The sequence below is a fragment of the Ursus maritimus genome, unplaced genomic scaffold (assembly GCF_017311325.1).
Source record: "Ursus maritimus isolate PB19 unplaced genomic scaffold, ASM1731132v1 scaffold_12, whole genome shotgun sequence".
Taxonomy (NCBI): domain Eukaryota; kingdom Metazoa; phylum Chordata; class Mammalia; order Carnivora; family Ursidae; genus Ursus; species Ursus maritimus.
The window spans coordinates 13,376,506-13,404,490 of NW_024423564.1; the positions used below are offsets into that span (position 1 = coordinate 13,376,506).

The 27,985-nt window shown below is 42.4% G+C and overlaps 1 protein-coding gene across 2 annotated transcripts; it reads left to right on the forward strand.

The window, feature by feature from the left end:
• Positions 1 to 1,089: 1,089 nt before the first annotated feature.
• Positions 1,090 to 27,985, forward strand: SLC16A4 (solute carrier family 16 member 4). Of its 2 annotated transcripts, XM_008704038.2 has the most exons (9): positions 1,090 to 1,847; positions 3,081 to 3,179; positions 10,199 to 10,331; positions 11,169 to 11,312; positions 11,478 to 11,639; positions 13,002 to 13,457; positions 15,665 to 15,876; positions 16,860 to 16,953; positions 27,245 to 27,985. In XM_008704038.2, exons 2-9 carry the CDS (start codon positions 3,093 to 3,095, stop codon positions 27,367 to 27,369), a joined length of 1,413 nt encoding a protein of 470 aa, XP_008702260.1. In that variant the 5' UTR covers positions 1,090 to 1,847; positions 3,081 to 3,092; the 3' UTR covers positions 27,370 to 27,985. The 2 variants fall into 2 exon arrangements, with proteins under 2 accessions (XP_008702260.1, XP_008702258.1); XM_008704036.2 differs by having other exon boundaries at positions 11,169 to 11,639.

Consider the following 27,985-nt stretch of genomic DNA (forward strand, 5'->3'; position numbering starts at 1 on the left):
GAAGACTTCAGACAATCCCCTGACAGCTGGACATGGCTGGCAGGCCACCAGCTGCATCGCATATGGGGTGCAACCCATCTTTCTGTCCAGCCACAGTTTAGGGCCTCCAGTCCTACAGTTGAGCTGCCTGTACTTGCAAGAACTAATAACCTGTGTGTCCCACCAGGCAGAAAAGCCAAGCCAACTTTTCAGGACACAAAATAAGACAAAGGAGAAAGCAATCGCTGTCTCCAGGAAAGAAAGGATTGATAACAGATGGGTACCCAAACAGAAATTGGTGAGCCACAATTCAAAGATCTAATTCTTACAAATATGTTTCTCCTGTCAATCCGAATTCGGAAAGGAAGGGACAGCATGAAGCTTACCTTCCTCTCTCAACCAGGCACCACAGAGATCCAGGAGAGCTAACTTTGGTAGGAATTCTCATCCTCTGCTGGCTTCAGCCAGTTTTCCCATGATCCCGTCTGCAGGCTCTGGAGTGAGTGGGGTGTCCCAGGAGGTCTTATTCTGGTGGCCAGAAATTGCAGAGGAGGAAAATGATTTTCCCCCACTTTTTATAGTGAGTGTTTGGCTAAGACCCTTTTTCTCTAGCGAACCGCATAAATGGATACATTCACCTAAATTAAAAATTCTCCACTGTGGCCACTGGCATTCAAGACTACCTTTGGTAAGGTTAACCTGCTTGTTCAGCTTTAACACAATATTTTATTTGGGGCGCTGAGGCCTCACGCTGGACCCAGCCCAGTTTAAGTTGGACCTAGTCTGCCCCCAGACCCAGGCCAGTTTTTAAGTTGAACACAGTTTCTGGACCCAGGAGCTAAAAAGAAATGCTCGTTCAAGTCCGACAGTTTGGAATACAAAAGCTGTGGAGCTAGGACTCAAGGGGGACTTGCCGGTCACCTGCAGGGGCAGCGAGAAAGCCTCAAGCTCTGTGGGCTGGGCGGGTACCCGTGCCCCTTGCTCGTGGCTCTTGGGGGGGAAGGGGAGTCAAGGGTCTCCTTCCTTTGTTCCCTCTTCTGATACCAGAACTGTTAAAAGATAAACTGAGGCGTATTCAGTAAATACGTTAAGAGTTTATTTGGGGAAAAATCCATTTAAATTGGGCAGTGTCAAATCAGAAGTATTTAGCAGCACTCCATCAACAGGAGCTCAGGGAGAGGCTTTTACAGAGAAAAGGCGGAAGCAAAGCAAGGAAGTTTTTGGTGTTCTGTTTTTTAAAGACAGTTTATTTATTGATTTTAGGTAGGCCCTACGCCTACCTTGGGGCTGGAACTCAGGACTCTGGGAGCAAGAGTCACGACCGACTGAGCCAGCCAGGGACCCCAGCAAGGAAGCTGTTGATAGTCTATAGTTTAAAGCCCAGTTCACTGCGATGAGTTGTCCTTACCATTTTCATTTGGTCACTTTGTGGCACTGACGGGCTTAGATATCGGTTTGTTTACAGAAACCATCCTGGCATTAGAGCCACCTCTGTGTAAGCGCTCCCTTGTTGAATTAATTTAACCAGTTACCAAAAGGATTTTCTACTTGGTTTACTCTGATGCTTGCTTCTGAGCCTGTGGTGAACAACTCTACTTTCTGAGTCTGGATGGGTGGAGGGGGGGCCTGGGATGATGTCAAATCACAGTGTTTCCTCCGCCCCTCAGGAAGTAAAGTCCACTGGCAGGAGTGACCTCATTGGCTCCAACCTCACAGACTTAGAATGCTCGCTTGTGTTCACACTGCCGCCGAATGAAACGCCTTAAAAAAAGAGTAACTTTGTCGACAATCCTATACTCTATTTGTCTTCCCAGACTGCCTCATTGCCTCATCGGTGAAGGATTCCTTTGCTCAAGACCACATCAAAGGTAAAATGAAAATGGGACTGTGTGTTGGGGTTGGTTTTCTGTACTGTTCTGAACGACCGGCATCTCCCCCCAGCCCCCCACCCGCCTCCCCTGGCCTGCTCGCCAGACGGCCATTCCGCAGGCTGCCGGCCATTCCACATGCACTGGCCTGGCCGTGGCCTGCCCCGCCCCGGAAGCAGCAGGCTGCCTGCCAGCCTGCTGGTGGGAAATACAGAATGCCACATGCTTTCCTCAGAACGTTTACAACATTTCTCTTTACAAGTATTTTTTACTGAATCACTTGTGAGAAAATAGCAGGTTCTCTGATACTTCAAGCCTAAGTGCTTTCTAGCTCACAGCTCCTGAGACCAAGAACACGCTCCTAGCAGAACCACAAGACCCCCGCCACCCTCGAGAGATTTAACGTGGTCTCCTAAAAGTCCAGAATTCAGATTTCCCCAAGTGACCTCCCAAAGTCTTTTACGACTTGTTTTCTGGTCCAGGAGTCATTCGAGCGACGGTCATGGCATTTTTATGGTCACATCTACTTAGTTAGTCCCTTAGAATATTTTCATTTTAGCAATTGCTTTGTAAAGCAATTTTACAGGTTTAGGAATTCCGAGGCTCCTCCTCCCTTCCTTCTTTCTCCAAAGTCAAGAGCTCACCCAGAGGACCAGAGGGTGATGCACGACTTCCCCTAGGATGTGGCTTGCTGACCTAGGCCATGGAGGCCAGCGCTAAGAGCGGCCACCCTACGGTGAGGTCAGGCTTTCTAGTTAACTCCTTTGCATTCTTGCCTGAAATACACTGAGTGGTCAGCTTTCAGACGCCATTCAGATCTCTGCGATGGTTCCGATGTCCCTCAAATCATGGCCTTTCATTAGCTGTTTCTCACCTCTCCCATGGTTCTGCCTGGATTGTGATTATGGAAGAAACAGGGGTAGGGAGACTATATTATAGTCAGGCAGACTATATGTAACTAAGGACATACCCCCGAGATAACTGTCGAAGCCATCTGGACTTGCCAGGTGAAGGCTGGCAGGCCTCCAGAAAAATCCCCAAGATGATACAAAGCCCTGCTTGCATTTTGAGGTTGAGATCAGAGCCTGTAAATAATTTAGGAATGAGGAAATCATCTATTTTTACGGGGTGGGCTAAAAAAAATTTACAAGTCGTTTTATATCACAGAGAAAAAGTTTAAAAGTTTAGCTCAGTGTCTTGTCGACTGAATCAACTGTCTTGGTATCGTCACAGAGACCAACCATCATGATGCAGAGGGCAGGGAGGGCCCGGCCTTACACTAAAGCCCTGGATGGAGGCTGGGGATGGATGATTGTATTCCATTTCTTCCTGGTAAGAATTTACTTTCCCCCTTCCTATTGCCCCAAAGACCGCTCCCCTGCAGAAAGGCTCAGAGCAAAGCCAGGGATTGCCAACAGCTGCCAAAGTTAGTGGCCCACGCGGAACTCGGGAGAAAGTTGCAAATGTCCTCCCTGACTGAAGGGCACAGTGTTCCCCTGCAGTGCCCTCCTCACTACCATCCCCAAACCTACAGAATGTGCCGCCCACCACCAGCAGCTCTACCCTGGCTGCTTGGCAATTAGGATGCGTAGACAATCATACATTTAAGCACCTCAGAAGTAGCACTGGGACGTGCTAAAAAGTGCCGTTGGGTGGGTTCCCAGCTCTGCCCCGCATACACATGGCAGCAACCTCCCTCTCTCCTAGGGCATGGGGATATTTCCTCTCTGTTTTGCCTGCTGTCTGCTTCCTAACCCATCCTCACAACCATAACTTATACTAGAATTAGGCCCAGTGTGTATTTCTGATAATGTCTGGAAAGGGAGAGAAGTATGTGGATTCTGAAACTGGAGCCTGATTTTTCTCCATCTGTAAGCAACTGGACTGGGCACTCCATTTCTTAACGTACTTCCCTCATCCTCCCAGAGGCTCTTAAGGTGGTTGTGAGACAGTGGTGATCTGCAATGTCAGCAGGACCATTCTAGAATATTGGTGAGTCCCATTCTGGCTATGCCCCAAACAAGACTGTAACAGTGGCACGAGCTCCACATTCCGCATGTGTTCCCAAATCAGTTAACTTTGAGACGGACTCACGAAGATGTCCTATCCCTGCTGTGCCTACAGAAAGCAGCTCACAAAGACGGGACTGTGGGTCTTGGTGACTCCTAACTGATAATCCTGCAGTCCACAGTGTGATACAAGAGCTCCATAAACGGGACGATGGGAAAACATCATACCTCCTCCCTGGTGACAGAGGAGGGGAAAGCAGCGGCACGGGTCTGCAGGCAGGATTTATGTAAGACACAGCTCCTAACCAGAGGACTGTTTGTTAAACATTAGCTTCATTACCAAAGAATGTGTACTTTTTTTTTTTTTCTTCCCAGATATGTTACTAATAAGAAAGCTAAGGATGTCCTAAGTCTGAGAGCCCTCCCAGCGGCTGGGCCACCTCCCCAAATCATGGGCTTTGCAGAACCAGCACTGCTGGTGAGGATCTCCAGATCTCCCACCTTTCTCCCCAGTAACAAGCCTTACTTTTCTGACATTATCCTCTGGGGATAGAAGTTATTTGACCAATGTAGTTGCTGGTAAGAAAGACTGCCTAATAACCAGATTATTAAACAGTGTTCCACTTTTCTGGGTGCGACGCTGCTGATAAAAGCACAAAGAACACTGAGTCCTCAAGTGTTAACAGTGAACTCCGGCTAAGTGACTGCAGTGGTATGTGGATACTCACAGACTACGGTTTACATTTTCGTGTCTGCATGGGTTACAAGTATGTTTTTCTACAATAGATGAGTTTCTGAAAAGGTGAGTGAAAAATCTTGCAGCATGTAGCTAGTGCAACGGAGAAACTACATTATGGGAGGGGCTGAACCATTGTAATTTAGTGAAACAACTGAACAAAACAAGGTGCTGAAGTGTGCAACACATTCATACAAACACCCTCAGGTATACATTCGAGTGCGAACTTCATGCCCCTTTCCCTAGTCCTGTCCTCACACCCTGGGGGACCTTAGTGTCCCTCCACATACAACCACGTACACTTAATTTGAAAAAGGAAGCCCCCCCCCAAATAAAAAAGAAAAAGGAAGCCCCAGTATATTTTGATGTAGCCCCCAACTTAATTAAAATTAGACTGAGAATTAGCCCCCAACTTAATTAAAATTACACTAAATGAGGGGTGCCTGGGTGGCACAGCAGTTAAGCGTCTGCCTTCGGCTCAGGGCGTGATCCCCGGCGTTCTGGGATCGAGCCCCGCATCAGGTTCCTCCACTGTGAGCCTGCTTCTTCCTCTCCCACTCCCCCTGCTTGTGTTCCCTCTCTTGCTGGCTGTCTCTATCTCTGTCAAATAAATAAATAAAATCTTTAAAAAAAAAATTACACTAAATGAGAATTAGCCCCCCACTTAACACTACCTTGAAATTAATATTAAAATTCAAACAGCCACATGTGGCTAGTGGCTACTACATTGGACAGAATAGTTCTACAGTCTATCCTGTGGCCTATTATAAAATGTTCCTTTCAGATTATCAGCCTAATAATTACGTTTTAACCAGTTAATAAATGAGCGGTACAGAGAAGCCCTTCGGTAGAATTTAAAAAATGAAGTGCCTGGGAGAAGAAAATGAGTGAGCAAGCGGAAACCAGAGCCCTGAAGAAACAGGGATGGAGTTTAAGACACTCAAGGACTCATCTTGGTTCTGTCATGTAGCTGTGGGTCCCTGACAAGTGATATAACCTCTCAAGGCCAGCTTCACCCTCTGAGAAGAGGGGTGGGAACAGCCCTGAGCTCCAGGCAGGGATGACTACATCATTTGCAGGGTCTGGTGCAAAATAAAAATACATGGCCCCTTACTCAACAATTATTAAGAATTTTAAAAAAAAGAAGAAAGAAAGAAAAATCCAGTAGCAAAATGTTCTTTGGGAGTGCTTTACTTCAAAAAAAAAAAAAAAAAAAAAAGAGGGCTCCTTCTTGGGACACCTGGCTGGCTCAGTTGGGGGAGCGTGTGACTCTTGATTTGGGAGTTGTCGGTTTGAGCCCCATGTTGGGTGTAGAGATTACTTAAAAATGAAATCTTTAAAAAGAGTAAAAGTTGTTATTTTTTTTAAAGATTTTATTTGACAGAAAGAGAGCACAAGCAAGGGGAGTGGCAGGGAGAGGGAGAAACCGACTTCCCGATGAGCAAGCAGCCTGATGCGGGACTTGATTCCAAGACCCTGGGATCACGACCCGAGACAAAGGCAGACACTTAACTGACTGAGCCACCCAGGTGTCCCAAAAGAGTAAAAGTTTTTAAAAAAGAACTCATTCTAACTTACCACACTTTGTAGATACATATTTGCATGTTTGTTTGTTTTTTTTCTGTACCCAGTCTCTCACTGGACTGAGTCCCATGACAGCAGGTACCATGTGTTTTGCTCACCACTATAAGCCCAGCCCATAGTAAACAGCCTGGGACATGATAGGTACTCAATAAATACCTGTTGGTGGATGGGTAGGATGGATAGAAGGATGGATGAACTGACTGATGGACACACTTATGAATAAAGTGAGTGATAGATTGGGTATGGGCAGAGGCCTTGTAGGGACATGTTTATTTTTTATTTATTTATTTTTTTAAAGATTTTGTTTATCCATTCGACAGAGAGAGAGAGACAGCCAGCGAGAGAGGGAACACAAGCAGGGGGAGTGGGAGAGGAAGAAGCAGGCTCATAGCGGAGGGACATGTTTAAAACACTGGTTTTTATCTTGAGGCTGAGGAGCTAATGGAAAAAAGCAAGCAGGGGAATGATGGGATCAGATGGGATCTATTTCAGGAAAATAGCTCTGCCTGCAGGGTGGATGATGATTGGTGGGGGCTAGGCCTGGAAGCATGAAGACCCACTGGGAGGGTGTTGTAATAATCCACATGAGCAAAAAAGGCCCCAAATTAAACCAACAGCAGTGAGGATGGAGGAAATACAGGTCCGTGCAATATGGAGGAGACGGACCTAGAAGATTTGGCCAGGAACAGAGTATCAGGGAGAAAGGGAGTCAAGGAGTCCTGGGCTGATGTCTTGGGCAACTTGGAGGATGATGCGTCATTCATTGAGTTGGAGGACAGGAAGGGAAGGACGTCTGAAGATGCTTGGGTGGCTTAATCCTGGGCAGGGGCTGTGGGGCCTGTGACATACCCAATTATGTGCTCAGCAGCCCCCATGCAGGGGGAGCACGGGATCTGCGTGCTGGTATCTGTGAGTCATCGGTATGCGTGGATGGGCTCGAACCCACAGGCAGTTTGGGTAAAATCGCCAGGGAGGGGGAGAAGAGCCATCTGCAGAAGCCTGGGGAAAACTGATGTTAGGGGTCGGACAGAGAGCAGCCCACAGAGGAAACTAAGAAGCAGGGGGAGAAGCAACAATGGCGCATCACAGAAGCGAAGGCAGGAGTGCCCAGGAGCCAAGAGGGAGGACCAGATGCTGCCTCGAGGCAAGATGCCACAGAACTGACAATGGGTTTGTTAGCTCAAGAGGAAGCCTCTGGTAGCCTCGCTGAGCGTCCCTACAGTCCACGGTGGGATGTGAGGAAGTAGAGATAACCTAACAGACTGTTCTCTAGTTTGTGTCGTCCAGAAAGGAAGAGCTGGGGTGATAAGAAAGAGAGACCCACAGTAGAAGGAAGTTGTTATTAAACAGTAATTACCCCATCATTGCTGACAAAGCCTGATGTTCTCTATTCAAAAGGGGCCCCTGTGGCTGATCCAGGGGGCTTTCCCAAGACAATATTTCAATGAGAGTGATCTGGGGAGGGAGCTCTTACCGTGTATGAGTGTGTGTGTGTGGGGGGGGGGATGATGCTCTTAAAGATACAAAGAATATGAGGGGGCTGGGTCAGCCACGGGAGAACTTCTCAGGACTTTTCTTTTGGGGTAAACCCATTTACAATGTCTAAGGCAAACTCTGGAACAGGACTGAAACCCACCTACCTTAGTCGAAAGCCAGGACATAGACATACCTAGTCTGCTTGGCTAACTAAGGGAAAATCCAGATCTTGCGGGGAAAAAAAAAAGTTTTGATATCTGAGTCAAAATAGAAACAAAGTTGGAAGGTTACAAGTTCAGGAAGGGAGGCAGAGCTGATGCAAAGGCTGTGTCCTTGGCTTTCTTGACACACAGTGGAAAGCGCAGACCCACTTGTCAGAGACAAGCCCTATCCACTCCCTGCTGCGACGCCCAGACATCAACGACAGACCAGAGAGGAAAGGTCCTGAACTGGGGGGGACAAGAAGCTAGCCAAATGCAGGTGGCTAAGAAAGGAGACGTCAGCACCGTCTAGACACCAGCACGGAACCCGTGGCCACAGAAAAAGAGGAAGGGTATTTCACAGAATGATGCCTCATTGTGGTGTCCCTTGCTCATGAGAGGCCGCAGTCACCACTCTGCATTCCAAACTGAGAAAAACAAGGGGGGCCGCCTGAGGTTTGCTATCTCTCTAGCCTCCTTTCCTGAGAGAAGCAACTTTGAGGAACAGGAGGATTACAAATCGCCTGAATAAGGGCCTGATGTCTTTCTCACTTGTGAATGTAGAGCCCAGGTGTCTGTGGCCTTGTTCACTCTAAATAAGGACAATTTTGTTGCTGCTATCAAATCGAAACGGGAAAAATACCTTAAGGGACCCCCTTCTCACCACGCCCAACTTTTGCAACCTCGGAGCACCACTGGTTCTTCGTCCCTTACTCTAGACAAGAAATACTACTAGTCTGAAACAAGAGTCAAGTGAAGGGGACGGAGGGGAAGCTGTTGGATATGCAGCTGCAGAGGCTGAGGGAGAGAGAGGCCTAAGAGGACGCGGGTCTCTGACTTGGGTGAGCAAGCCGATGGTCCCAATGAAAGGAGAAATATAAAGGAAGACTAGGTGTGGGATTAGGGAAAGAAGAGTCTAATTTTGATGGGCTGACCGGAGTTAGATATGGTAGTCATACAAATGAGTCTGCAGCTCTTGAAAAAGCAGAATGTTTACACGAGGTAACCAAATCACAGTTAACAGTTTGAATTTTCTCAATCTTCGGTTCTAGGAGCGTAACATTTCCTTTATCTTCACTTTACAAAGAGAAAGCTTAACTTCTGTAAAGTAGGCTGTCCAAGGTCACACTCTGCATAGGAAGTGGAGCCAGGATTCAGGCCAAGGCAGGCTGACTGCAGAACAGTACTCGTAACCATGACATTATGAATACGGGGATGGTGACTTAAACCTCAAGTGAATGACTGTCTATGGACCAGGTACAGAGTGAGATGAGTGAATGACAGGAGGTAATACTTACAGGTAGACAGAGAAAGTGGAATTAGTGAAAGGAAGCCCAGGGTCTGTGGTTTGTGAGCGATGCGCGGCCAGGCTGAAAGCAGAGAAAGTGGCCTTGGAAAGCTAAGGCCACTGAAAAAAAAAAAAAAAAAAAAAAGAAAGGAGAAGCTTGGAAGCCCCTGGAGACAAGTGGCATGTACCTCCTGTGCTGAGTGCCTGCAGACCCTGGCCCAGTGGCTTCTCTTCCAGTTCCCCCTCCCGACCCCTGCTCTTCACTGCCCCCAGGGTAATCGGAATTCTAGGAAACAAATGTTAATATGCCACAGAAAGAAAACATAACCTCAAAAGGGATATTCCTCCTAGTGCAAGGGAGAAGGGTGCTGCTGGCAAGGAGGGTTAGTTGGGACAAAAGAAAAGGATGGGGCACATGACCAACCATAAAGTGACTCTCCAACCTGTTTACCCTGCTGTTCTGGCAAAATCAGTAGTGCTCCTTTCTGCTCTCAAATGTTTCCATTTGGATGATATATGGCTACCCTATTTATGTATCTAGTGAGGAAGGCTACTCAGTTTAAGAGCAAAGTTAAAGCGAAGCTAATCTAAGAACCGATGGGAACAATTCACCTTTTGGACCAATGTGCTTCTCTCACAAGAGTTAAATGCAATTAGCTGTCTTTAACGGATACGATTCTGACAGAACAGCAGTGATTGGTCTGGAGTCAGTCCGTCTGGGTTCAAATCTCATCTCCGGCACCCCCATCTGGAGTGACTTTTAATCTCTCTAAACCTCCCTTTCCAAACAAAGCAAAACACCCCCACAAAACAAACAAAAAACCCCCACTGATTCCATAGCCTTATAATGAGGATTAAATGAGATGATTTATGTAAAGTACTTAGATGCTCCAAGGGGACGGGCGCCCCACGAAATACAAAATGTATAATGTGGAACCATCAAACTGGTAAATACTGGTGACGTGAGGCCGGGGGGCGGGCATAAGCGAGGGCAGCTGTAGCCTCTGTAATGGCTCACTCACCACCTGCCTTGGACTCTTTGGTCTGCTCTGATTTAGGTAAACGTGTTTGTGATGGGGATGCTGAAGACGTTTGCGATTTTCTTTGTGGTTTTCCAAGAAGAATTTGAAAGCACCTCAGGGCAAACTGGCTGGATTGGATCCATCATGTCATCACTTCGTTTTTCTGCAGGTATAAAGCTGGCAATAAGCTTGCTGCCCAAGGAAAAGCCCCACAAAGGGCAATCCCAAGATTCATCTGTCAGTCATTTAAGACTAAAGCGTTGCTAAAATTCAGATTCATTAATAGGTAAAGCTGAGAAAAGTTACGGACTTGAAGTGTTTAGCCTCTACTTAGCTTGACAAAATCAGAAGAGGGTTCAAAAAAAGCTTAAGAATCCAACTATTTAAGTCCATGGTTCAATTTTTCGTGCCTTGTGTCTTTTCACAGTGCCTGAACGTGGGTTCAGTGAGCCAGTCTCTCTGGGAAATCAGACCACGAAGTTCTTAAGCCCCCCACCGAAGCATACTCAAAACAACACAGAAAACCAATTCCTCTTCCTTTGCCTCTATTTGGGGCTAAAACATGAAGGGTAGATTAATGATCGAACCTGTTCTAGTCATGGATAACTAGGTGCAATCTCATTTTGTGTGGTTTTTTTTTTTTTTTAAGGTTTTTACTTATTCAAGTAATCTGTACACCCAGTGTGGGGCTCGAATTCATGGCCCTGAGATCAAGTCATGTTCCGACTGAGCCAGCCAGTCGCCCCTCGTTTTGTGGTTTTATAATGCATTTTCAAACCTGCTTCTTTACAATCCTCTTTAAAACAAACAACTTTTTCCAAAAAGCAAAAGAGTGTGGGACTGGGAATATTATGAAACCCAATTCAGACACCTTTCTAAAGGATATACAATACTCCAAAGTCAAGTCCTCTTGTTTGCCTTCAGCTGCTCATTTCAATTGCACATCAGAAGGTAAGAAATGCCAAAGCGTATTTACCTGGTACTTGCCTTTTTTCCTTTTTCCGAGGTCCCCTGGTTGCCATTATTTGTGACATAACTGGAGAGAAAACTGCCTCCATTCTTGGAGTTTTCCTTGTTACTGGTGGATATTTGATCAGCAGCTGGGCTACTAACATTCCCTTTCTTTGTGTGACTATGGGACTTTTACCTGGTGAGTCCACTGTTAAGACTGTAAAAGATGGAACTAGGAACCTTCCCTTTTACTGTCTTGTCCATGGGCCCAAAAGGCCTACTTACAGTATCTCGGGTCCAGGAGAGTATCTCGTCTGGTACCAAGCCACTTCATGTGATTCCAAGCTACTGGTTTTCTTTTTAGGTTTGGGTTCTTCTCTCTTGTACCAATCAGCTGCTGTGGTAACTACCAAATACTTCAAGAAACGATTAGCGCTTTCTACAGCTATTGCCCGTTCTGGGATGGGACTGACGTTTCTGATAGCGCCTTTTACAAAAGTCCTGATAGATCTATACGACTGGACAGGTAAGTCATTCTGTGTCTGAACGATCAACTCCACAAGGTATGTTCAGCTCTTTCCCTCTCATGAGTGGAAGTGAAGACTTTTTGAGCCAGGGAAGAAATAAGCAGGATTTCTACAGCAAAGTAAACATGTACCTCCTCTTCCTTGGAGAACACACAGCAGAAGACATGTTGAACTACTTGCAGGCTTCGCCACAGACCACACGAGCACCTCAGAGTTCACAGGGTTCATGTCTGAGGGGATGGAGGCCACTCCGTGCAGCTGGTGAAACACCTTGCAGGGAAAGTGATACTCCTGGAGACACACGGATTCCCTTCTCCTCTTTCATCACTAAAGCACTCTCTTTTCCAATATTCCCTTAAGAAAAAATTCCACGTTAAAAAAATGCCTCTTCCATCTGACTCACTAAAATAGACCAAGAAAAAGAAGGGGGTAAAAAGAGCATTATGCTCCTTCATCTCTTATATACCATCATCTATAAATTTTTCACAAACAAATGAAAACCATTCACTCCACAATTTTCTTTGTGCCTGAATGTTTTATTCGGATTAAAATAATCTTAAATTACTGGAAAACTGTGTTTACGTATATGTACATGTACGTACATAGGAATATATACAAAACTGTTTCTACCTACAGAGCATTTTGGTTGACTCCTTCCTTTCCCAAGTGAAAAACTACCAGTGGTCTCATGGTAAATGGAACCAGCTGGCAAATCCCTAAGACAGGACAGCAGAACCCACAGCCAATTCCATCTCTGGAAACTCCACACACAAGCCACTGCTTTGGTCAGACCATGCTGAAACCAAGCAAGTACTCAGCTTCCAAGGCAAAACTGGCATCTGTCTCCTTTCAAGGAAATTAAAAATGGCATGAGATCAAAGGCTGGCCCCTCTTCTGAGCGGTTTCCAAATGCCTCTCATCATCTAATTCCAGAATTCTGTATTTTCTGTCCTTGAATCTGTATCCCCAACTTCAGGATATCTTAAATCCCTATTTAAAACACACCATAATTTTCTAACATTTCAAATATCCACCCCCCATCCTCTCCCCAAAACGATTCTTTTTTCCTCGCACAAACAACACTCTCTCCTTCCGGGCCATCTCCTGGTGCAGCTTTCTGGTTTTCTATTTTCAAAGGACGCCCTGTTTTCACAAGGATACAGTGGTGTTTGGGGCTAAAAATGAAGTCAACAGATTTAGATACTTTCAATTTAGGGGACAAAATAGTGTTTTCAGGAATTACTGCAGCATGACTGAATATATTTGTGGCAGAGGCCCCTTCTGGGCCTAAGAACACAGAGTATTGTGAAACGAGAGGGGTAATTTTTAACCTAACTTCTCACTTTCTCTCCCCCATGCAGGTGCCCTTATACTACTTGGAGGGATCACACTGAATTTGGTGCCTACTAGTATGCTCCTAAGACCCATCCATATCAAAAGCGAGAACAATTCTGATATTAAAAATGAAGACAGCAGCTTGTCTGCAAGTAATCCAGGGGCAGTGGGTGCAACAGAAACATCATCCTGCAATGAGACACAAGACGCCACCATCAGGGACAGCGCTATGCAGAAGGCCAGACAACCTGGTACAGGTTTAACAGTCTCACAGAACAAAGAGCTCAACAACGAGCCTACGGGGGACGGTTACGAAAAACTCTTTGACGCCTCCCTTTTTAAAAATCCTTTCTTCTACATATTTACCTGGTCTCTTCTCCTCAGTCAGTTGGCATATTTCGTCCCTACCTTTCACCTGGTGGCCAGAGCCAGAACACTGGGGATTGACATCATGGATGCCTCCTTCCTCGTTTCTGTAGCTGGTAAGAAAGCGCACTTTGACCTCAAACTCAAAAGGAAAAATGAACTTAGTTTTACATAAATTTATTCAATTTTATAAAAAACTAAAGACAAACTTTTTTTTAAAAAAAGGAGTTACGGGGGGCGCCTGGGTGGCAGAGCGGTTAGGCGTCTGCCTTCGGCTCAGGGCGTGATCCCAGCGTTATGGGATCGAGCCCCACATCAGGCTCCTCCGCTGTGAGCCTGCTTCTTCCTCTCCCACTCCCCCTGCCTGTGTTCCCTCTCTCGCTGGCTGTCTCTGTCAAATAAATAAATAAAATCTTTAAAAAAAAAAAAAAAGGAGTTACGGGAGGGCCAGGAAAAAGGAGGCTGTTTGAGGCTGGTGGGGGCACCAGGAATGCCCCTCCACAGATCTGTCACCGCACCTTGCACACAGGTGCTCTATGTCAGACAGTGGCCTCTAAGCAAGTCTTGTTCATTTTCATGTCAGTGTCTTCTGACACAGTACACGTTAAGTATTTGTTGCATAAATACTTGATTTTAAAAAGCTGGCAACAGCCACCTCCAAGAAGGAGGAAAATCATAGGCAGATAGCACAGGGCAGAGGCTCCAAGGATTGGTTCTAGAGCTTAGACTTCCTGGGTTCAGGTTTTGCTCTGTTATTTCCTAGCTGTATGACACCGGGCAAGTTACTCATGTTCTCTGTGCCTCAATTTCCTCATCTGTAATATAGGGATAATAGTACCTATCCTCATGAGGTTATCAGGACTGAATGAGCAATGCATAGTAGAGTTTACAATAGTGCCTAGCCCATCATAAGCATTCAATAATGTTCTATTAATATGGATGGCTAACAATTTTTCCCCCTGCACTCAGTAAGACAGATACATACGCCTGTTAAGGCCATTCACTTAGGGACTGGGCTGATACTTAACATAAATTAGAATGTTAGGTTAAAAATGAAATCATTTGAGTATTTATAAAAACATAAGTAAACAAAATGCTTAATTCAAAAGAGGTGGATTCTCTCAACGGACAAAATAGGGAGCCTAAAAAAATGAAAAGGGACGACATGGAACGGGACTGTTCTAAATCTCTGGAAATTTTACATAGCTTGATGTTAACTTTTCTCTCCTAATTTCTTGAAAAGGCTGCTTACAAAGTCCTTACAAAACTGACGATAGGCCATTCCAACTGCAAAGATACCCCACTTCAGTCAACTAAAGCTTGTGTACACAAGAAAAAGATACATAGCTAAACTGCTTTTTTTATTCAAATGTCTGGTAGTCATCAATTTAGACCAGATTAGGCTATGCAACAGGACGAAAGAACTTAACAAAAAGTTTCCACATGTATCTGGGAAGTAACTAAAAATAGAACAGGAGTATGCATTTTCTGTCCCCCCCCCCAGCCTTTTTTGGGAAGCAACTTAAGAATTTAAAGTACAAATCAACTGTAGGTCATGCTACAGTGAAAATGTTCTATTATTTAACTGCTACATTAGTTTATAATCGATACAAAATAAGAATGTTATCATGAACTGAATGAAAAATACAATTCTTAAATTTTATTCAAGTTTACACCATAGCCCCAATGTTCAAAATGATCACGCACTTCCAGATTCCCTATTTCCAAAAAAAAAAAAAAAGCAAAACAAAACAACAAGCAAAACAGATATCCTATCTCCAAGCATAATAACCTTTAGAGGAGCACTTAATTACCAAAACCTCATGTACAACCATAAGAAAGAGTCCCAACATCTATTTTTTTTTTCAACATAAGACTTTATTATTTATAACGTCCAGTCTTCCACCATTGGACTTCCCCAGCACACTGCCCAGAGGGTCTCCCAGTCTTTAGAACTCTCACTCCCTCACCTACAGGACCTCTTTGAGGAAGGCCTCCTGAGCGCTGGGGCCTCTGTAACAAGGGATTCCCAGTTAGGTGGTACAAGCTTTCCAAACCTGATGAGGAAAAACAAACAAAAAACATCTGAGGGGTCTTCTACCCAACTCTGGAGGAGCCTTTCTGGCACTGTATTAGATGTATTTGGAGTAGGTAACTAAATGATTGAGCCTACTGACACACAAATGAGACCATTTTTTGCTCATGTGTCCTCGCCTCAGGAAGAAGGCGTATTACTCAAGAGAGGTCTTACGCAGTTACACTTTCCAAAGGGGCTAGGGAAGCGGAATTCGGATTTCATAAGGTCTTCTCCATCTTGTTCCAGGTGTCACTGAGGCCGTCTGTCAGATAATCTCTGGATGGGTTGCTGATCAAAACTGGATCAAGAAGTATCATTACCACAAGTCTTACCTCATCCTCTGCGGCATCACTAACCTGCTCGCTCCTCTGGCCACCACATTTCCACTACTCATGACCTATACCATCTTCTTTGCCGCTTTCGCTGGTGGTTACCTGGCAATGATACTTCCTGTACTGGTGAGTAGATATACTCGTTAACACTGGTAAACCATTTTAGTAAAAGCAGGTATTAATAATTACCTCCCCAAAGAGCATACGTATTTTGTATTAATTTTATAATTTAAAAAATCATATGCAAGGCCTCAGAAATCCTGTAGCGATATCCTGTCCAGTTATTCCTCTTACCTTCGGAGGAGGAATGATGAGAGAACTAATCTATATGGGACAAAAAACAAATGAAAGCAAAAAAGAGATCAGCAGGATTCCACTCTGCTTCTCAGTCTCCCAAAAGGTTAGGTTTGTGTTTACTTGTTTCCTTTACCTCCAGAAATTTCTTTGGCTCCTTCTAAGACACCATCTTGAGGAGTTCCTTGAGAGAAAACAGGACTTCCTCACCAGTGTGGTTTCTCTCTTGTTGAGAGTAGTTCTATGTACTTTAATAGGGACATTGTTTAATTCGTCTCTACTTTTACCCCAAATTGACTTAAAGTTCTGGGCCCAAAAGGAATGGAAATACTTATACAAATACTTCATGGACTCTTCTGGCCTGATATCAATATTCGCTTAAGGGCTGTAGGATATTTTAGGAAGCTTATGTAAAACCAAACTTTCTAAAGCTGAAATCAACCTGGGAAAATGGACTTCCTACAAACCAATTGCTGGTATTTAGCCAACAGGGGATTTGAGAATATCACTGTCAGCTCAGAATGTAGCATCGTTTCCTAACAGAGAAGAACCATGAGGGTCAGGGAAGAAAGGTACCCTGGGTTGCCTCAAAGATTTAAAATAAGAAACCCTATGTTCCTTACTAATACAATGAGAACACGGCTGCCTGGCACAATGACTCTTCTGTTTGCCTCAGCTCTTATAGAATATCAAGGCAAAAGGCCATTCAAATCACCTCAGAAGTCAACTGTTCATAGTATTTAACCCTTTGCAGGCATAGGTCTCTACAGAGTTTCACCCTCAATATGGCTAACACTAGATTCTAATCCCTACAGGTTGATCTGTCCGGGAATTTTAGAGTCCACAGCTTCTTGGGACTTGCCAATTTCTTTGCTGGGATGGCTGTCCTTTCTGGACCACCTATAGCAGGTAACAGCTTAGCCATATTCTGAGCAAACTTCAACAGCTATGAAAGAAAATGCTGATCCATTATGAATGGGAACATGCAATGACAGGATCAGGTTAAAAACCTGATGAGAGCTCTGCTGTTCCTATACTCCCTCTCACGCTCCATCACCCATCCAGGAGACCCATCCGGGAGAATCTGAGGATTCACTCAAGAGATAATAAGAGGTTCATTAAGCAGCTTCTTCCAGTATTTTGGGAGTCTTAGAGCAGGGATTGTATGTATATCTACTTGCCTGGGGAGACAATTCAGAGTTCTAGAAAATTCTCAAAGACCTATGATGCCTTAAACAAACCAACCACTAGCACATTTTATCTGGGCAGGAGTCCCTACAAAGCCTGGAGGTTGCCTGACCCCTCTGCTCTTCAGATGTGCTACTCACACTGCTTGTCCAGGGCTTCCCACCCGTCTTTGGCATCTTTGATTTCCCAAGAAGGAGAATGGAGGCCCTTCATACTCTATCTGGACCAAAGGTTCGGGAGGATACTTGGCCTATAGGCCAGAATCTCTGTGGAGAAGATGTGTGGGGCTAGCCACTGGTGAATATTAAATACAGGTACAGGAAAAATTGGGGGAGTTCTGATATTTCAGCTAGCTTTAAGACTAGAGCATTGTTTTATATGCACTTTTAACTTAAATGGACATTTTGTGCTTGCTGAACATTTAATCCAAGCCTCTCAAAAGACTACTCACACAGAAATATTTCTAGGAACAGACTTAAACTTTAGTATTTTACACACTACAGGCTCTCAATGTTTAAATGTCCAAATTAATACAGCATTTCCAATCATCCACAAAAAGGAATTCAGCTTAAAACTTCCTTTTACTTCCTTCAGTCCTGAAGTGAAACAGAAAAAAAGGTATGATCTTGCCTCATTATCACCGTTTAAAAACTAAATACTATTTAGTTAAAATAAAATGTAAGACCTAGAAAAGGCAAAGAGCAAAAGGGAAAGTATAAAATTAATACCAAAGATTTTTAATGGATGAAAAAAAATGCACCATTATCTGAGGTTCGCTTTAGGTGTTATCTCTTCTAAAGGAAAAGATATATTTATACTAAAGGATTTAGAAGATATTCCTTCTAAAGGAAAAGATATTTATACAAATATACAAGCAACTCCTATTGCGTTTATGAGCCCACCTCTGCCCACGTGGTCTAGCTCAGTCTACATCTCACACCTGGAAAGCAGGCTCGAATTTTAAAGTCAGGCCCAGAACTGTGATGTAGGGGCTGGTAACAGGAGACTAAACACCAGACGTGCTTAGCAGAGCAGCTCTGTGGCTAGTGCCCAGGTCAGCAAGCTAGAAAAAACAGAACTCAAATATAGCTTGCCAATGCATTTTCTCAATCTTGATCCCTCTTCAAAGGCCATCCAAGTGGTGCCTTGAAACTTTCCAAGCCCATTAGGCCCAAAGTATAGGGAGGTAACAAATACCCAGCGCACAGAGTATCTTACTCAAATGATAAACACATGTAACATGTTTAGAGATTTCAAGTTTTGTATGTTCTTACATACATCTTAAAGCGTTTTTTTGTTTTGTTTTTTTTTTTTTAATTTTTATTTCAGAGAGAAAGAGCTCACGTGAGCGCGCGCGAGTGGGGGCAAGAGGGGCAGAGGGAGAGGCAGAAGCAGGCTCCCCAATGAGTGTGGAGCTCTACGCAGGGCCCGATCCCAGGACCCCGGGATCATGACCTGAGCCAAAGGCAGATGCTTAAACCGACTGAGCCATCCAGGCAACCCTACACCTTAAAATGTTTAAAGAGTTCAATACATGAGAAGACAAGTTTTGTGAGGACTATTACTCTAAAAGGAAAAACTACAGATGTGTGTAATTGTGTAGTCTTCAATCAATTTGTTGGGTCATGATCTTTTATATTTTTTTAATGAAAAAGAATAGACTAGGGGGTCCTGGGTGGCTCAGTAGGCTGAGTGTCCAATTCTTGGTTTCAGCTCAGGTCATGATCTCAGGCTCCTGGGATGGGGCCCTGTGTCAGGCTCTGTGCTCAGCATGGAGCCTGCTTAAGTTTCTCTTTCCCTCTGTCCCTCCCCCCTGCTCTCTCTCTCAAAAATAAATAAATCTTATTTAGAAAAATAGACAACAGATTAAAAAACACTGTGCCTCACTTTATTTTAAACACACACACACACACACACACACCCCTACGTCATACAAAATATATGTGATGTAAAACACATTTCTTATAGTCAATGAGTCAAAAAAAATTTACAAGCCTTTTACTACCCAATGTCCACAGTACCCTAGCAATATATGTGAGGATAAGGAGAACTCATGAAAGAATTTTTACCCACTAATTCTGAGAATATTATCTAGGCAATCATAAATTTTAGAAAGTCTACAAAATAGTCAAAGGAAGTGAAAAGACTGTTGCTGATAGCTTATACATAGATTTTTAGTCTGGAAGTTGCTCATAGTATCTTAAACCAGATTATAATAATTAATACAAAATTCAGTTTAATTTCCTTCTTTATACCATGATCTCTCACTGACTGCAAAACTATGCTAAGCATCTTGTTAAAAGGAGAAACTTCAGTGAAGTCCTTACTCATATAAGCCATTCTTCTGTGAAACAACAAAGAGAATTTTACAAAGGCCATTAGACTTATTCGTAACTTTTGACTCTAGCAGCAAGGACCAAAGAAACATCAAAGGTGTTGATTTACAGGTTCACTCAACTCTCGACAGGTTATGGGCAGTCACTTCATCATCTTCAGCTTTAACTAAATCAAAAGGCTTACCGGTTATAAAGTATTACATTCGCAACCAAACTTAGATTTTCCGAATGTAGGAAATGCTCATTTTGTACTTACCTAGATCTGTTATTATCAAATTGCAAAAGCTGAAACTCCTATAAAAGATTACAGGCATTTTTAAATTAGGAATCAAGCAAACGGTAAAATTTTTCACAATAACCCTCAGTTAAGGCACTAGTTTAAAACTGTAACATCAATCACATTAACAGTTTTTTTCTCCTTCCTGTATGGAAATGAAAAAGAAAAACAAGTTAGTCCTACACAGCATATTTTAATAATCCGAGGAAAGGAAAGAAAAAAAATGTGTAAGAAACCCACAGGAATCATATGACTGAGTTTTCAAAAAATACTTTTCTTTTAAAAAATGTAAATAGAGCATATGGGCAAGAAAATTATTCCTAGACCTTTATTAACTCTGAATATAAGAAACATAGTAGCAACAAAATGTATTAGATCTCGAATGAAAATAACAAGACGGGGACCGAAATGGAAAAAAGTGAAAAATTATTCTCCATACACACACAGCTTCTCCCACCCCACAGCCCCCCCACTCCTTTCTGACATTCTGTGACAAATTCAGTGTTAGTTAATAATAGGATATGCTTTAGATTAGGACAGTTTTTTAGGACTGAGTTTCCTGACCTAGGGTGGTCAACAGACCTAAGTATAGGCCAAATGTCACTGCTCATCCAAACCCAAGGGCTATTTTTCACTGATGGATGGCATCCAGAGAGCTACAAATTAGCCCAGATGGAAGCCTTGGAAGGTTGTAGAAAAATAAAAAGTATTGATATTTTAAAACCTTATTATTATTTCTAGTTAACCCCTGTTAACAAAAATGAACCTGCACAAAGCAATATAAATATAAAACTCAAGCCTTAAGCAAACAGAGCATATAATCAAACTTCCTAACACATAAGTAGGAATGTGAAATTTCTAATCTTGTATCCAAGGCATTTGATATGTGAGCTCGAAAATGCTAAAGGCTCAGTTTCACTTAAAAATAAAACCACCAAGGGCCCATTATTATGCCTATAAAATAAAACTGAATGCAGTTGCCCTCTCTTCCACATATCCCACCCACTGCCAACTGATGAATGCCTAGATTATGCTACTATATATATATTTTAAATATATTTAAATCAATCACAATATAATCTGAAAACTCCCTTAAACCACCATCAATAATTATGATTATAACTCAGTATTCATTCAATAATTACCAAGCAACTTATTAGCACAGCACTCTCCTAGCTGCTAGGGGGAACATAGAGAAGACAAAAGTTATTCTCTTATAGTTCTTCCACAGCACCTTGGGTCATGGCAGAGCACTGTCACATACACTGCCAGAAATTAATACTAAGGACAATAGTCTAGATCCTCTAAATTTAGAATTATTAGAACGTACATTCTTTCTCTACCACATTAACTGAAAATTTGGTTAAGTCACTATAACTTGGTTATTGTGAAAACTGGTTAACTCTGTTTTACTTTTAATTTAATTTAAATTCAATTAACATATAGTGTATTATTAGTTTCGGAGGTAGAGTTCAGTGATTCATCAGTTGCATATAACACCCAGTGCTCATTACATCACGTGCCCTCCTTAATGCCCATCACCCAGTTACTCCATCCCCTACCCCCCACCCCCTTCAGCAAACCTCGGTTTGTTCCCTATGGTTAAGAGTCTCTTATGGTTTGTCTCCTTCTCTGATTTCATCTTGTTTTATTTTTCCCTCCCTTCCTCTATGCTCCTCCTGTTTTGTTTCTTAAATCCCACATATGAGTGATTGACTTATTTTGCTTAGCATATTACCCTCTAGTTCCACCTATGTCATCGCAAATGTTAAGATTTCATTTTTTGATGGCTGAATAATATTCCATATATATAATGTGTGTGTATATGTATAGATAGATAGATAGATGATAGATAGATGATAGATAGATAGATGATAGATAGATAGATACAGACAGATAGATAGATAGATAGATAGATAGATAGATATACACACACTCTGTTTTACCTTTAAATGAAGATATCCTGAGCTATGGTATAATAAAATGATCTTAAAAAATACTGAAGCTTCACTCAATCAAGTAGGTATTTCACAAAAGTGATTTTTTCGACAAACTCAAAGAAAGCCATTTCTTTCTTTTTTTGTTAAGACAGCCATTTCTAACGCTGAACAACTATAAGCTAGTTCTGCTGCAGAGTAAGTTAAGTAGTTCCTAAAGGAGAAGTACATCTCTCTCTTGCTATTATTTGTCAGCCTCACACCTCATCAGAAATACCATGGAGGGAAACTGATAATTTTACACTAACTCTTCATCTGTGTTTTATAAGAGCAGGCAATGGCTAAAATGGAAATGCATCCATCTAAGTTTGTCTCTGTCCCATTGATCCAGATAAGGTCATCCCCTCATGAAATGGTCACTCCCTCTCTCTATTCTACCCTCATTTCAGATGCAACATGAAACAAATACTCCACTTGTTCCTCACCCCACCTTTTATCAACCATGTCCTCTACAGTTTTATCATCTTGGCCAATTAGTTGAAAACTTCTCTATGACCTGAAATTTTATTTGGAAAACAAATAAAACAACTCAAACTTTTGATGTGCTATAAATCTACTTTGGAGGCTGGGGTGGGTGGAGATAAGTAAGAAGGCAGACAGAGCTCTCTGTCCTCTAAATCCTGAGGAATATATTTATACCCTGAAGATTCAAAAGAAAATAATGCAGATCATTAATTACTCTGTGATTATTTTCCCCAAAAACAATAGAGCCCCAAAGAACTGTAATCTGATTCAGTATTCCTAAGATTGATGAACCCCCACAAAAACATCACAAATAAATTCCCAATTAGCTCTCTACTGTGGTTAAAAAGAGGGCAGGGCTGGAGTAGTATTTTCTTCGCAAAGTCAAAAAAAATCAAGCTTCAAAATCCTAACACAGAGCAAAATCCTTTTAATGAAACTCATAGCACAAAACAAATACTTAAAGCACTCCTGATAAATCTTACTTACGTAGGGACTTTACAGAGCTCCTGTCTTAAAAGGCAGTGAGGTTTGGGGCGCCTGGGTGGCTCAGTCGGTTGAGCAGCTGACTCTTGGTTTTGGCTTGGGTCATGGTCTCGGGGTGGTGGGATTGAGCCCCTCAAGGGGTTCTGCGCTCAGCAGTCTGCTCGTCCCTCTCCCTGTCTCTCCCCCTGCTCTCTCTCTCTCTCTCAGATAAATAAATTTTTGAAAAAACTTAAAAAAAAGAAAAAAAGGCAGTGAGGTTTAAATTTGCTAAACCATGTTTTGCAAGATTTTTCCCATCATGGCACATATAGAAAATGTTTATATAGCACACGCTAAGTAAAATGAAAAGGCTGCTAATAGCCAGCCGGTGGCTCCAGTGACTCCAGGGATGACAAAAGATCATTGTCTCTGTACACCTTGGAAGTCCGCCACTATGCTGCAGCCCAACAGCTGGAAGGTCTGGTTCAACACCCGCTGTCACTTACAGAATTCTCAACCACTAATTTGAACTAGCATCAAGGAACTTGGGAATTAAGGGCCTTATGGGTATATTTCAAATTTTAACAAGATGACCAATAATATACTTACAGTAGTAATCCTAATAAAATGATTCATGGGGCACCTGGGTGGCTCAGTCAGTTAAGCAGCAGACTCTTGATTTTGGCTCAGGTCATTATCTCGGGGTCATGCGATCAAACCCTGAGTCAGGCTTCATGCTCAGCATGGAGTCCGCTTGAGTTTCTCTTTCTCTGGCCCTTCCCCTGCTCGAGTGCTCTCTCTCTCTCTAAAATAAATTAATTTTTTTTAAAAAAAGGATTCATAACTCAGCTCAACAATCTAGTTCTGAGATATCAGGAGTACTCTTTATTTATTTATATAGGATTTTTATTTATTTATTTGACAGAAAGAGACAGAGAGAGCACAAGCAGGGGGAGTAGCAGGCAGATGGAGAGGGAGAAGCCGGCTCCCCACTGAGCCAAGAGCCCGATGTGAGGCTCGATCCCAGGACCCTGGGATCATGACCTGAGCCAACGGCAAATGCTTAAGCCACCCAGATGCCCCAGAGGTAGTTCTTAGACAGGAGGTTACACTCATTTTTAAGTATGTAAGGCTCTGCCCATAAAATGATGCAGAATAGTTTAAAAGTGTTGACATTAAAAAAAAAATTCAGAACCCTATATTAAATATCAAGTTTGACAGACTATAAAAAACTCATTTGCAAAACTGTTTACAGAAGCAGAGCCCTATCTTCTTAGTTGTTTTAAATAATCAAAGGAAATATTACTATACATTCCTGCTTAAAATAAGGGTTACAGCCAGAGACCTAGGAAAACAATTTGGACTACAATTTTATTGTGAATAAGAATCGACTGGGTCACCCATGATGAATTACGCTTAAGGGAAGCCAATGGTCTGCACGATGAACGTGCATCTCAGATGAATCTGGGGTGGGTAGTCTGTAAACACTGAGGAAATGCTAACAGGGCACCTGAGCTTAGGCGGTCTGCACCAGCTGCAGGCTGCTGGCTACACATGGGAGTACTCTGCACGGAGCAGACACTAGAGGGATGCACACTCTTCTGCATTACGGCTGCTACATCATCTTGTCCTTCTCTGTCATTCACAATGCTTTTGCTATGACCACAAAGGAACCCTATCTTTTGAATGTCAACTTAGGTGTTTACATTTCAAGTAGTTAGAATAGGATAGGCTGTCAACTACCAATAATCATTTCTTTTAAAAATATACACACAGGAGCCTTAAACTGTGTAGGGTTGAAAGTGCATTTGTACACAGCTTTTCCGAACTGTTACCAAAAAAGCAGAGAGATCTAATAAAATCAGACCAAATATACAGTCTTCTCTTACTTTTGGTGGTGGGAAAAGGCTGATTATTTTAACCAAATACAGTAGATGTTTCAATACCAATGAAGCTCTGAATTTAACTTACTTAGTTGCCATGTAAATCCAAGCTTGAGTATGACAGCTAATACTTTCACAAAACAGTCAATAATATGACATAGCCCTACATCCTACATTTCATTCGTACCTGCTATTTTTATAAATACAAATATAAAACTAAATACTCAACTGCACGATTCACCTACTGAATGGCAACTGGATCTCAGAAACAGAATTTTAAAAATTTACTAATATCTCAGTTATCAAGCATGAATAAGAGGAACAGATTGACATGTTTTTAATTTTTATTTACTTGAGAGAGAAAGAGAGAGAGAGCATGAGCAGGGAGCCCAACTCGGGGCTTGATCCCAGCACCCGGAGATCATGACCCGAGCCGAAGGTAGATGCCCAAGAGACTGAGCCACCCAGGCGCCCCAGGAGAAACAGATTTAAAACTAATTATTTAATTAAGTTCTGCATGGAAATACATGGGGAGTTCTAAAATACGCTAAATAATTCCCTGCCCTGGTAAGAACATGTATTAAATAAATTTTAATCTTTCAGAAACAACATTTTGACTTTAAATGTGTATGTGAAATGAAAAGCTTATTACCAGTTTTCTAGGATTTATAAAGACAACCACCGCCCCCACCACCACCCATTTTCACTATTTTTACCTACATCCTCCTGACTTTTTAGCAACACGATCTACTTCCTTATCTAAGAATTACCAGTCTTTTCCAGAGCATTACTTCTAATATCCCTATCTTACAATTCGATACATCTGCTGTACTGGTGGACTAAAGCAACAACGACAAGGGATAGGAAGGGGTGCTGGTGCTTTCTATACTTCCTCCTTTCTAGAAATTTGAGGGTGTCCCCTACCTATCTCTTTGATGTCTAAAGTGCAATCACAATCAACATAATACAAAGACTTGTCCTAGTCAGTTTCTCTCCATTCTTTTGCTTAACTCCAAGAAACATTTAATTGAGGTCACTGATCCAGCAAGGGGTTAACTGGTAAAAAGCAAGTTAAAGTTAGGTGAATTTAAGAGGCTATAAGACATTCCGTTCGTTCATTACATCGAGAACAGGAAACATAAAGCTAATGAAGCAAACAAAAAAATTAAATGTCTATATCAGAACCAAATAAAAAAAAGGACAGGAGATAAAGACATACACAATCAGACCAAAAAGAGAAGAGGGTATACGCTACACATGCAGTGAGAAATCATGTTCCAAATATCAATGAAAAGATACAACATACGTTCCACGAGGGCAGATACTTCCATCTGTTTCATTCAGATGTTCTAGTACCGAGAACTGTGTTGGCACATAGCACCACAACTTCTCTGAATAAATAATGAGAATAACATCTTTAACTTTTTAAGGTATTTTAGGATTAAAAGACAATTTGCATCTACGAACATAATACGCACATAATACTTTCGAAAACAGGTTCTCAGAGTGTGGCCAGTGGACACCTGGAAGTCCTAAGACCTTTTTACGAAGCCTCAGAGGTCAAAACTACCATACTACTACTACTAGGAGGTTATTTGACCTTTCACAGGGCTGACTTGTATAACAATATTTAAAGGCCAGCTCCTTGCACAAATATTCTTTGCCATCATACACTCACAGTTTTTTAAGAAAAGTGTTTCATTTAAAAAATTCTGGTATGTGCCATAAGCCAAATGATTCTGTGGACCCACTCATTCTTGCTTTAAAAGAACATTTTGATTTCAGGGGGACTTATAGTCATTAACCCACCTAAGTAGTCACTTCCTTTTCACGTGCTCTCACAGCCTCCTGAACCTTCCCTTCATAGCTCTTACGACATGTGTAAGTCATGTGGTTAGTACCCAACTCCCCAGGAAACTGTACAGTCTGCGAGGGCAGGGAGCACGTCTGTTTTGGCTCATTACCATTCTCTCCTCCAAAAACTAGCACACTGCTGGGAACGTAGTAAGCACTGAAATGTTTGTTCAGTGAGGGGAAAGAAAATCAATTCTCTCATTTTTTTCTTTGGAAAACAGGAGTAATTCACAATTATTTTCTTTGTAAGACCAGTGGCCTTCTAATAAGATTCACTGTAAAATCAGGGGCACCTGGGTGGCTCAGTCGGTTAAGCGTCTGCCTCTGGCCCAGGTCATGATCTTGGGGTCCTGGGATCGAGCCCCGCATTGGGCTCTCTGCTCAGCGGGGAGTCTGCTTCTCCCTCTCCCTCTGTGTTCTCGCTCTCAAATAAAATCTTTAAAAAAAAATCATAAAATCAGATTGTACATTCCCTAATTTTCCCCAATTTCCACTCAAAGACTGCAGGTGAGTTCTGAGTCCATGATGACTTTTCTCCCCACAAGGTTAAGTCCCTAACTCAGGTGGAACAGATTTAACTTCATCAATAGAAAATAAGGTAAGCAGGTAAACTAACTTCCTAATGGTCACAATACATACTAGTAAGTACAGGAGGCTCCTTCCCTCAACGCAGTCGACGGCTGAGAATTACTACCTGAAAGGTCTGCTTCACTAACAGAGACCACTCCTTCCTTCTAGGCTGGTTATATGATCACACGCAGACATACGCCGGCTCCTTCTACTTCTCTGGCACATGCTTTCTCCTCTCTTCAATTTCCCTGTTCTTTGTACCGTTGGCTGAGAGATGGAAAAACAGAGCCTGACCAGAAAGGAAAAGGACTGCAATCAAGCGAGAGCTTAACAAAACACAATCTAAACTAAGAAGTCACTGGAAACAAAAGCTTGGAAGAAACCAGTTTCCTCATCTGTAAAATGAGAAGGCAAACCAGGTAGTTTTTAAGGTTCCTTTTTGCTTTCACTTTCTGAGGAATGTCTAATTAATAGCGAGAAAAGAATAAGAGCCACTTAAACTAAGCTGTTAGTATTTAATCAAACAGGCTAAAATCTTCATCAGTCAAAACAAAAGCCTTAGGTATTAAGTAAAAATCAGAACGTACTTAATAATAAATTGACCAAACTCTCAACTGTGCCTTGGTAATCCAGCCACTAAAATACGTGGAGATGAAAAACCATTCTTATTAGCTTAAAGAAGTATTAAATGTAGCCACTGGCTGACTAGGCCTCTGAAATCTGAATGAGTATTAAAGCCTCGTTGAGTGACTAGAATGGTATACATCCTCCAGCAAGTTATCTTTCCTTATTGGAAGTAATTAGAAGTAAGCTCTGTTTTCATTATTTTGTTTCCTAAATTTTCTATGATAAATGTGTACTGCTATGTAATAAAAAATAAGAATTGCCAAAAAAAAAAAAAAAAAAGAC

Excerpts from the sequence above, each read along its gene's own strand:
- SLC16A4 (XM_008704036.2), top strand. The coding sequence starts at position 3,093 with ATGATGCAGAGGGCAGGGAGGGCCCGGCCTTACACTAAAGCCCTGGAT. Across the intron at positions 13,458-15,664 it reads CTTCCTCGTTTCTGTAGCTG|GTGTCACTGAGGCCGTCTGT; the intron begins GTAAGAAAGCGC and ends ATCTTGTTCCAG. Across the intron at positions 15,877-16,859 it reads CAATGATACTTCCTGTACTG|GTTGATCTGTCCGGGAATTT; the intron begins GTGAGTAGATAT and ends TAATCCCTACAG.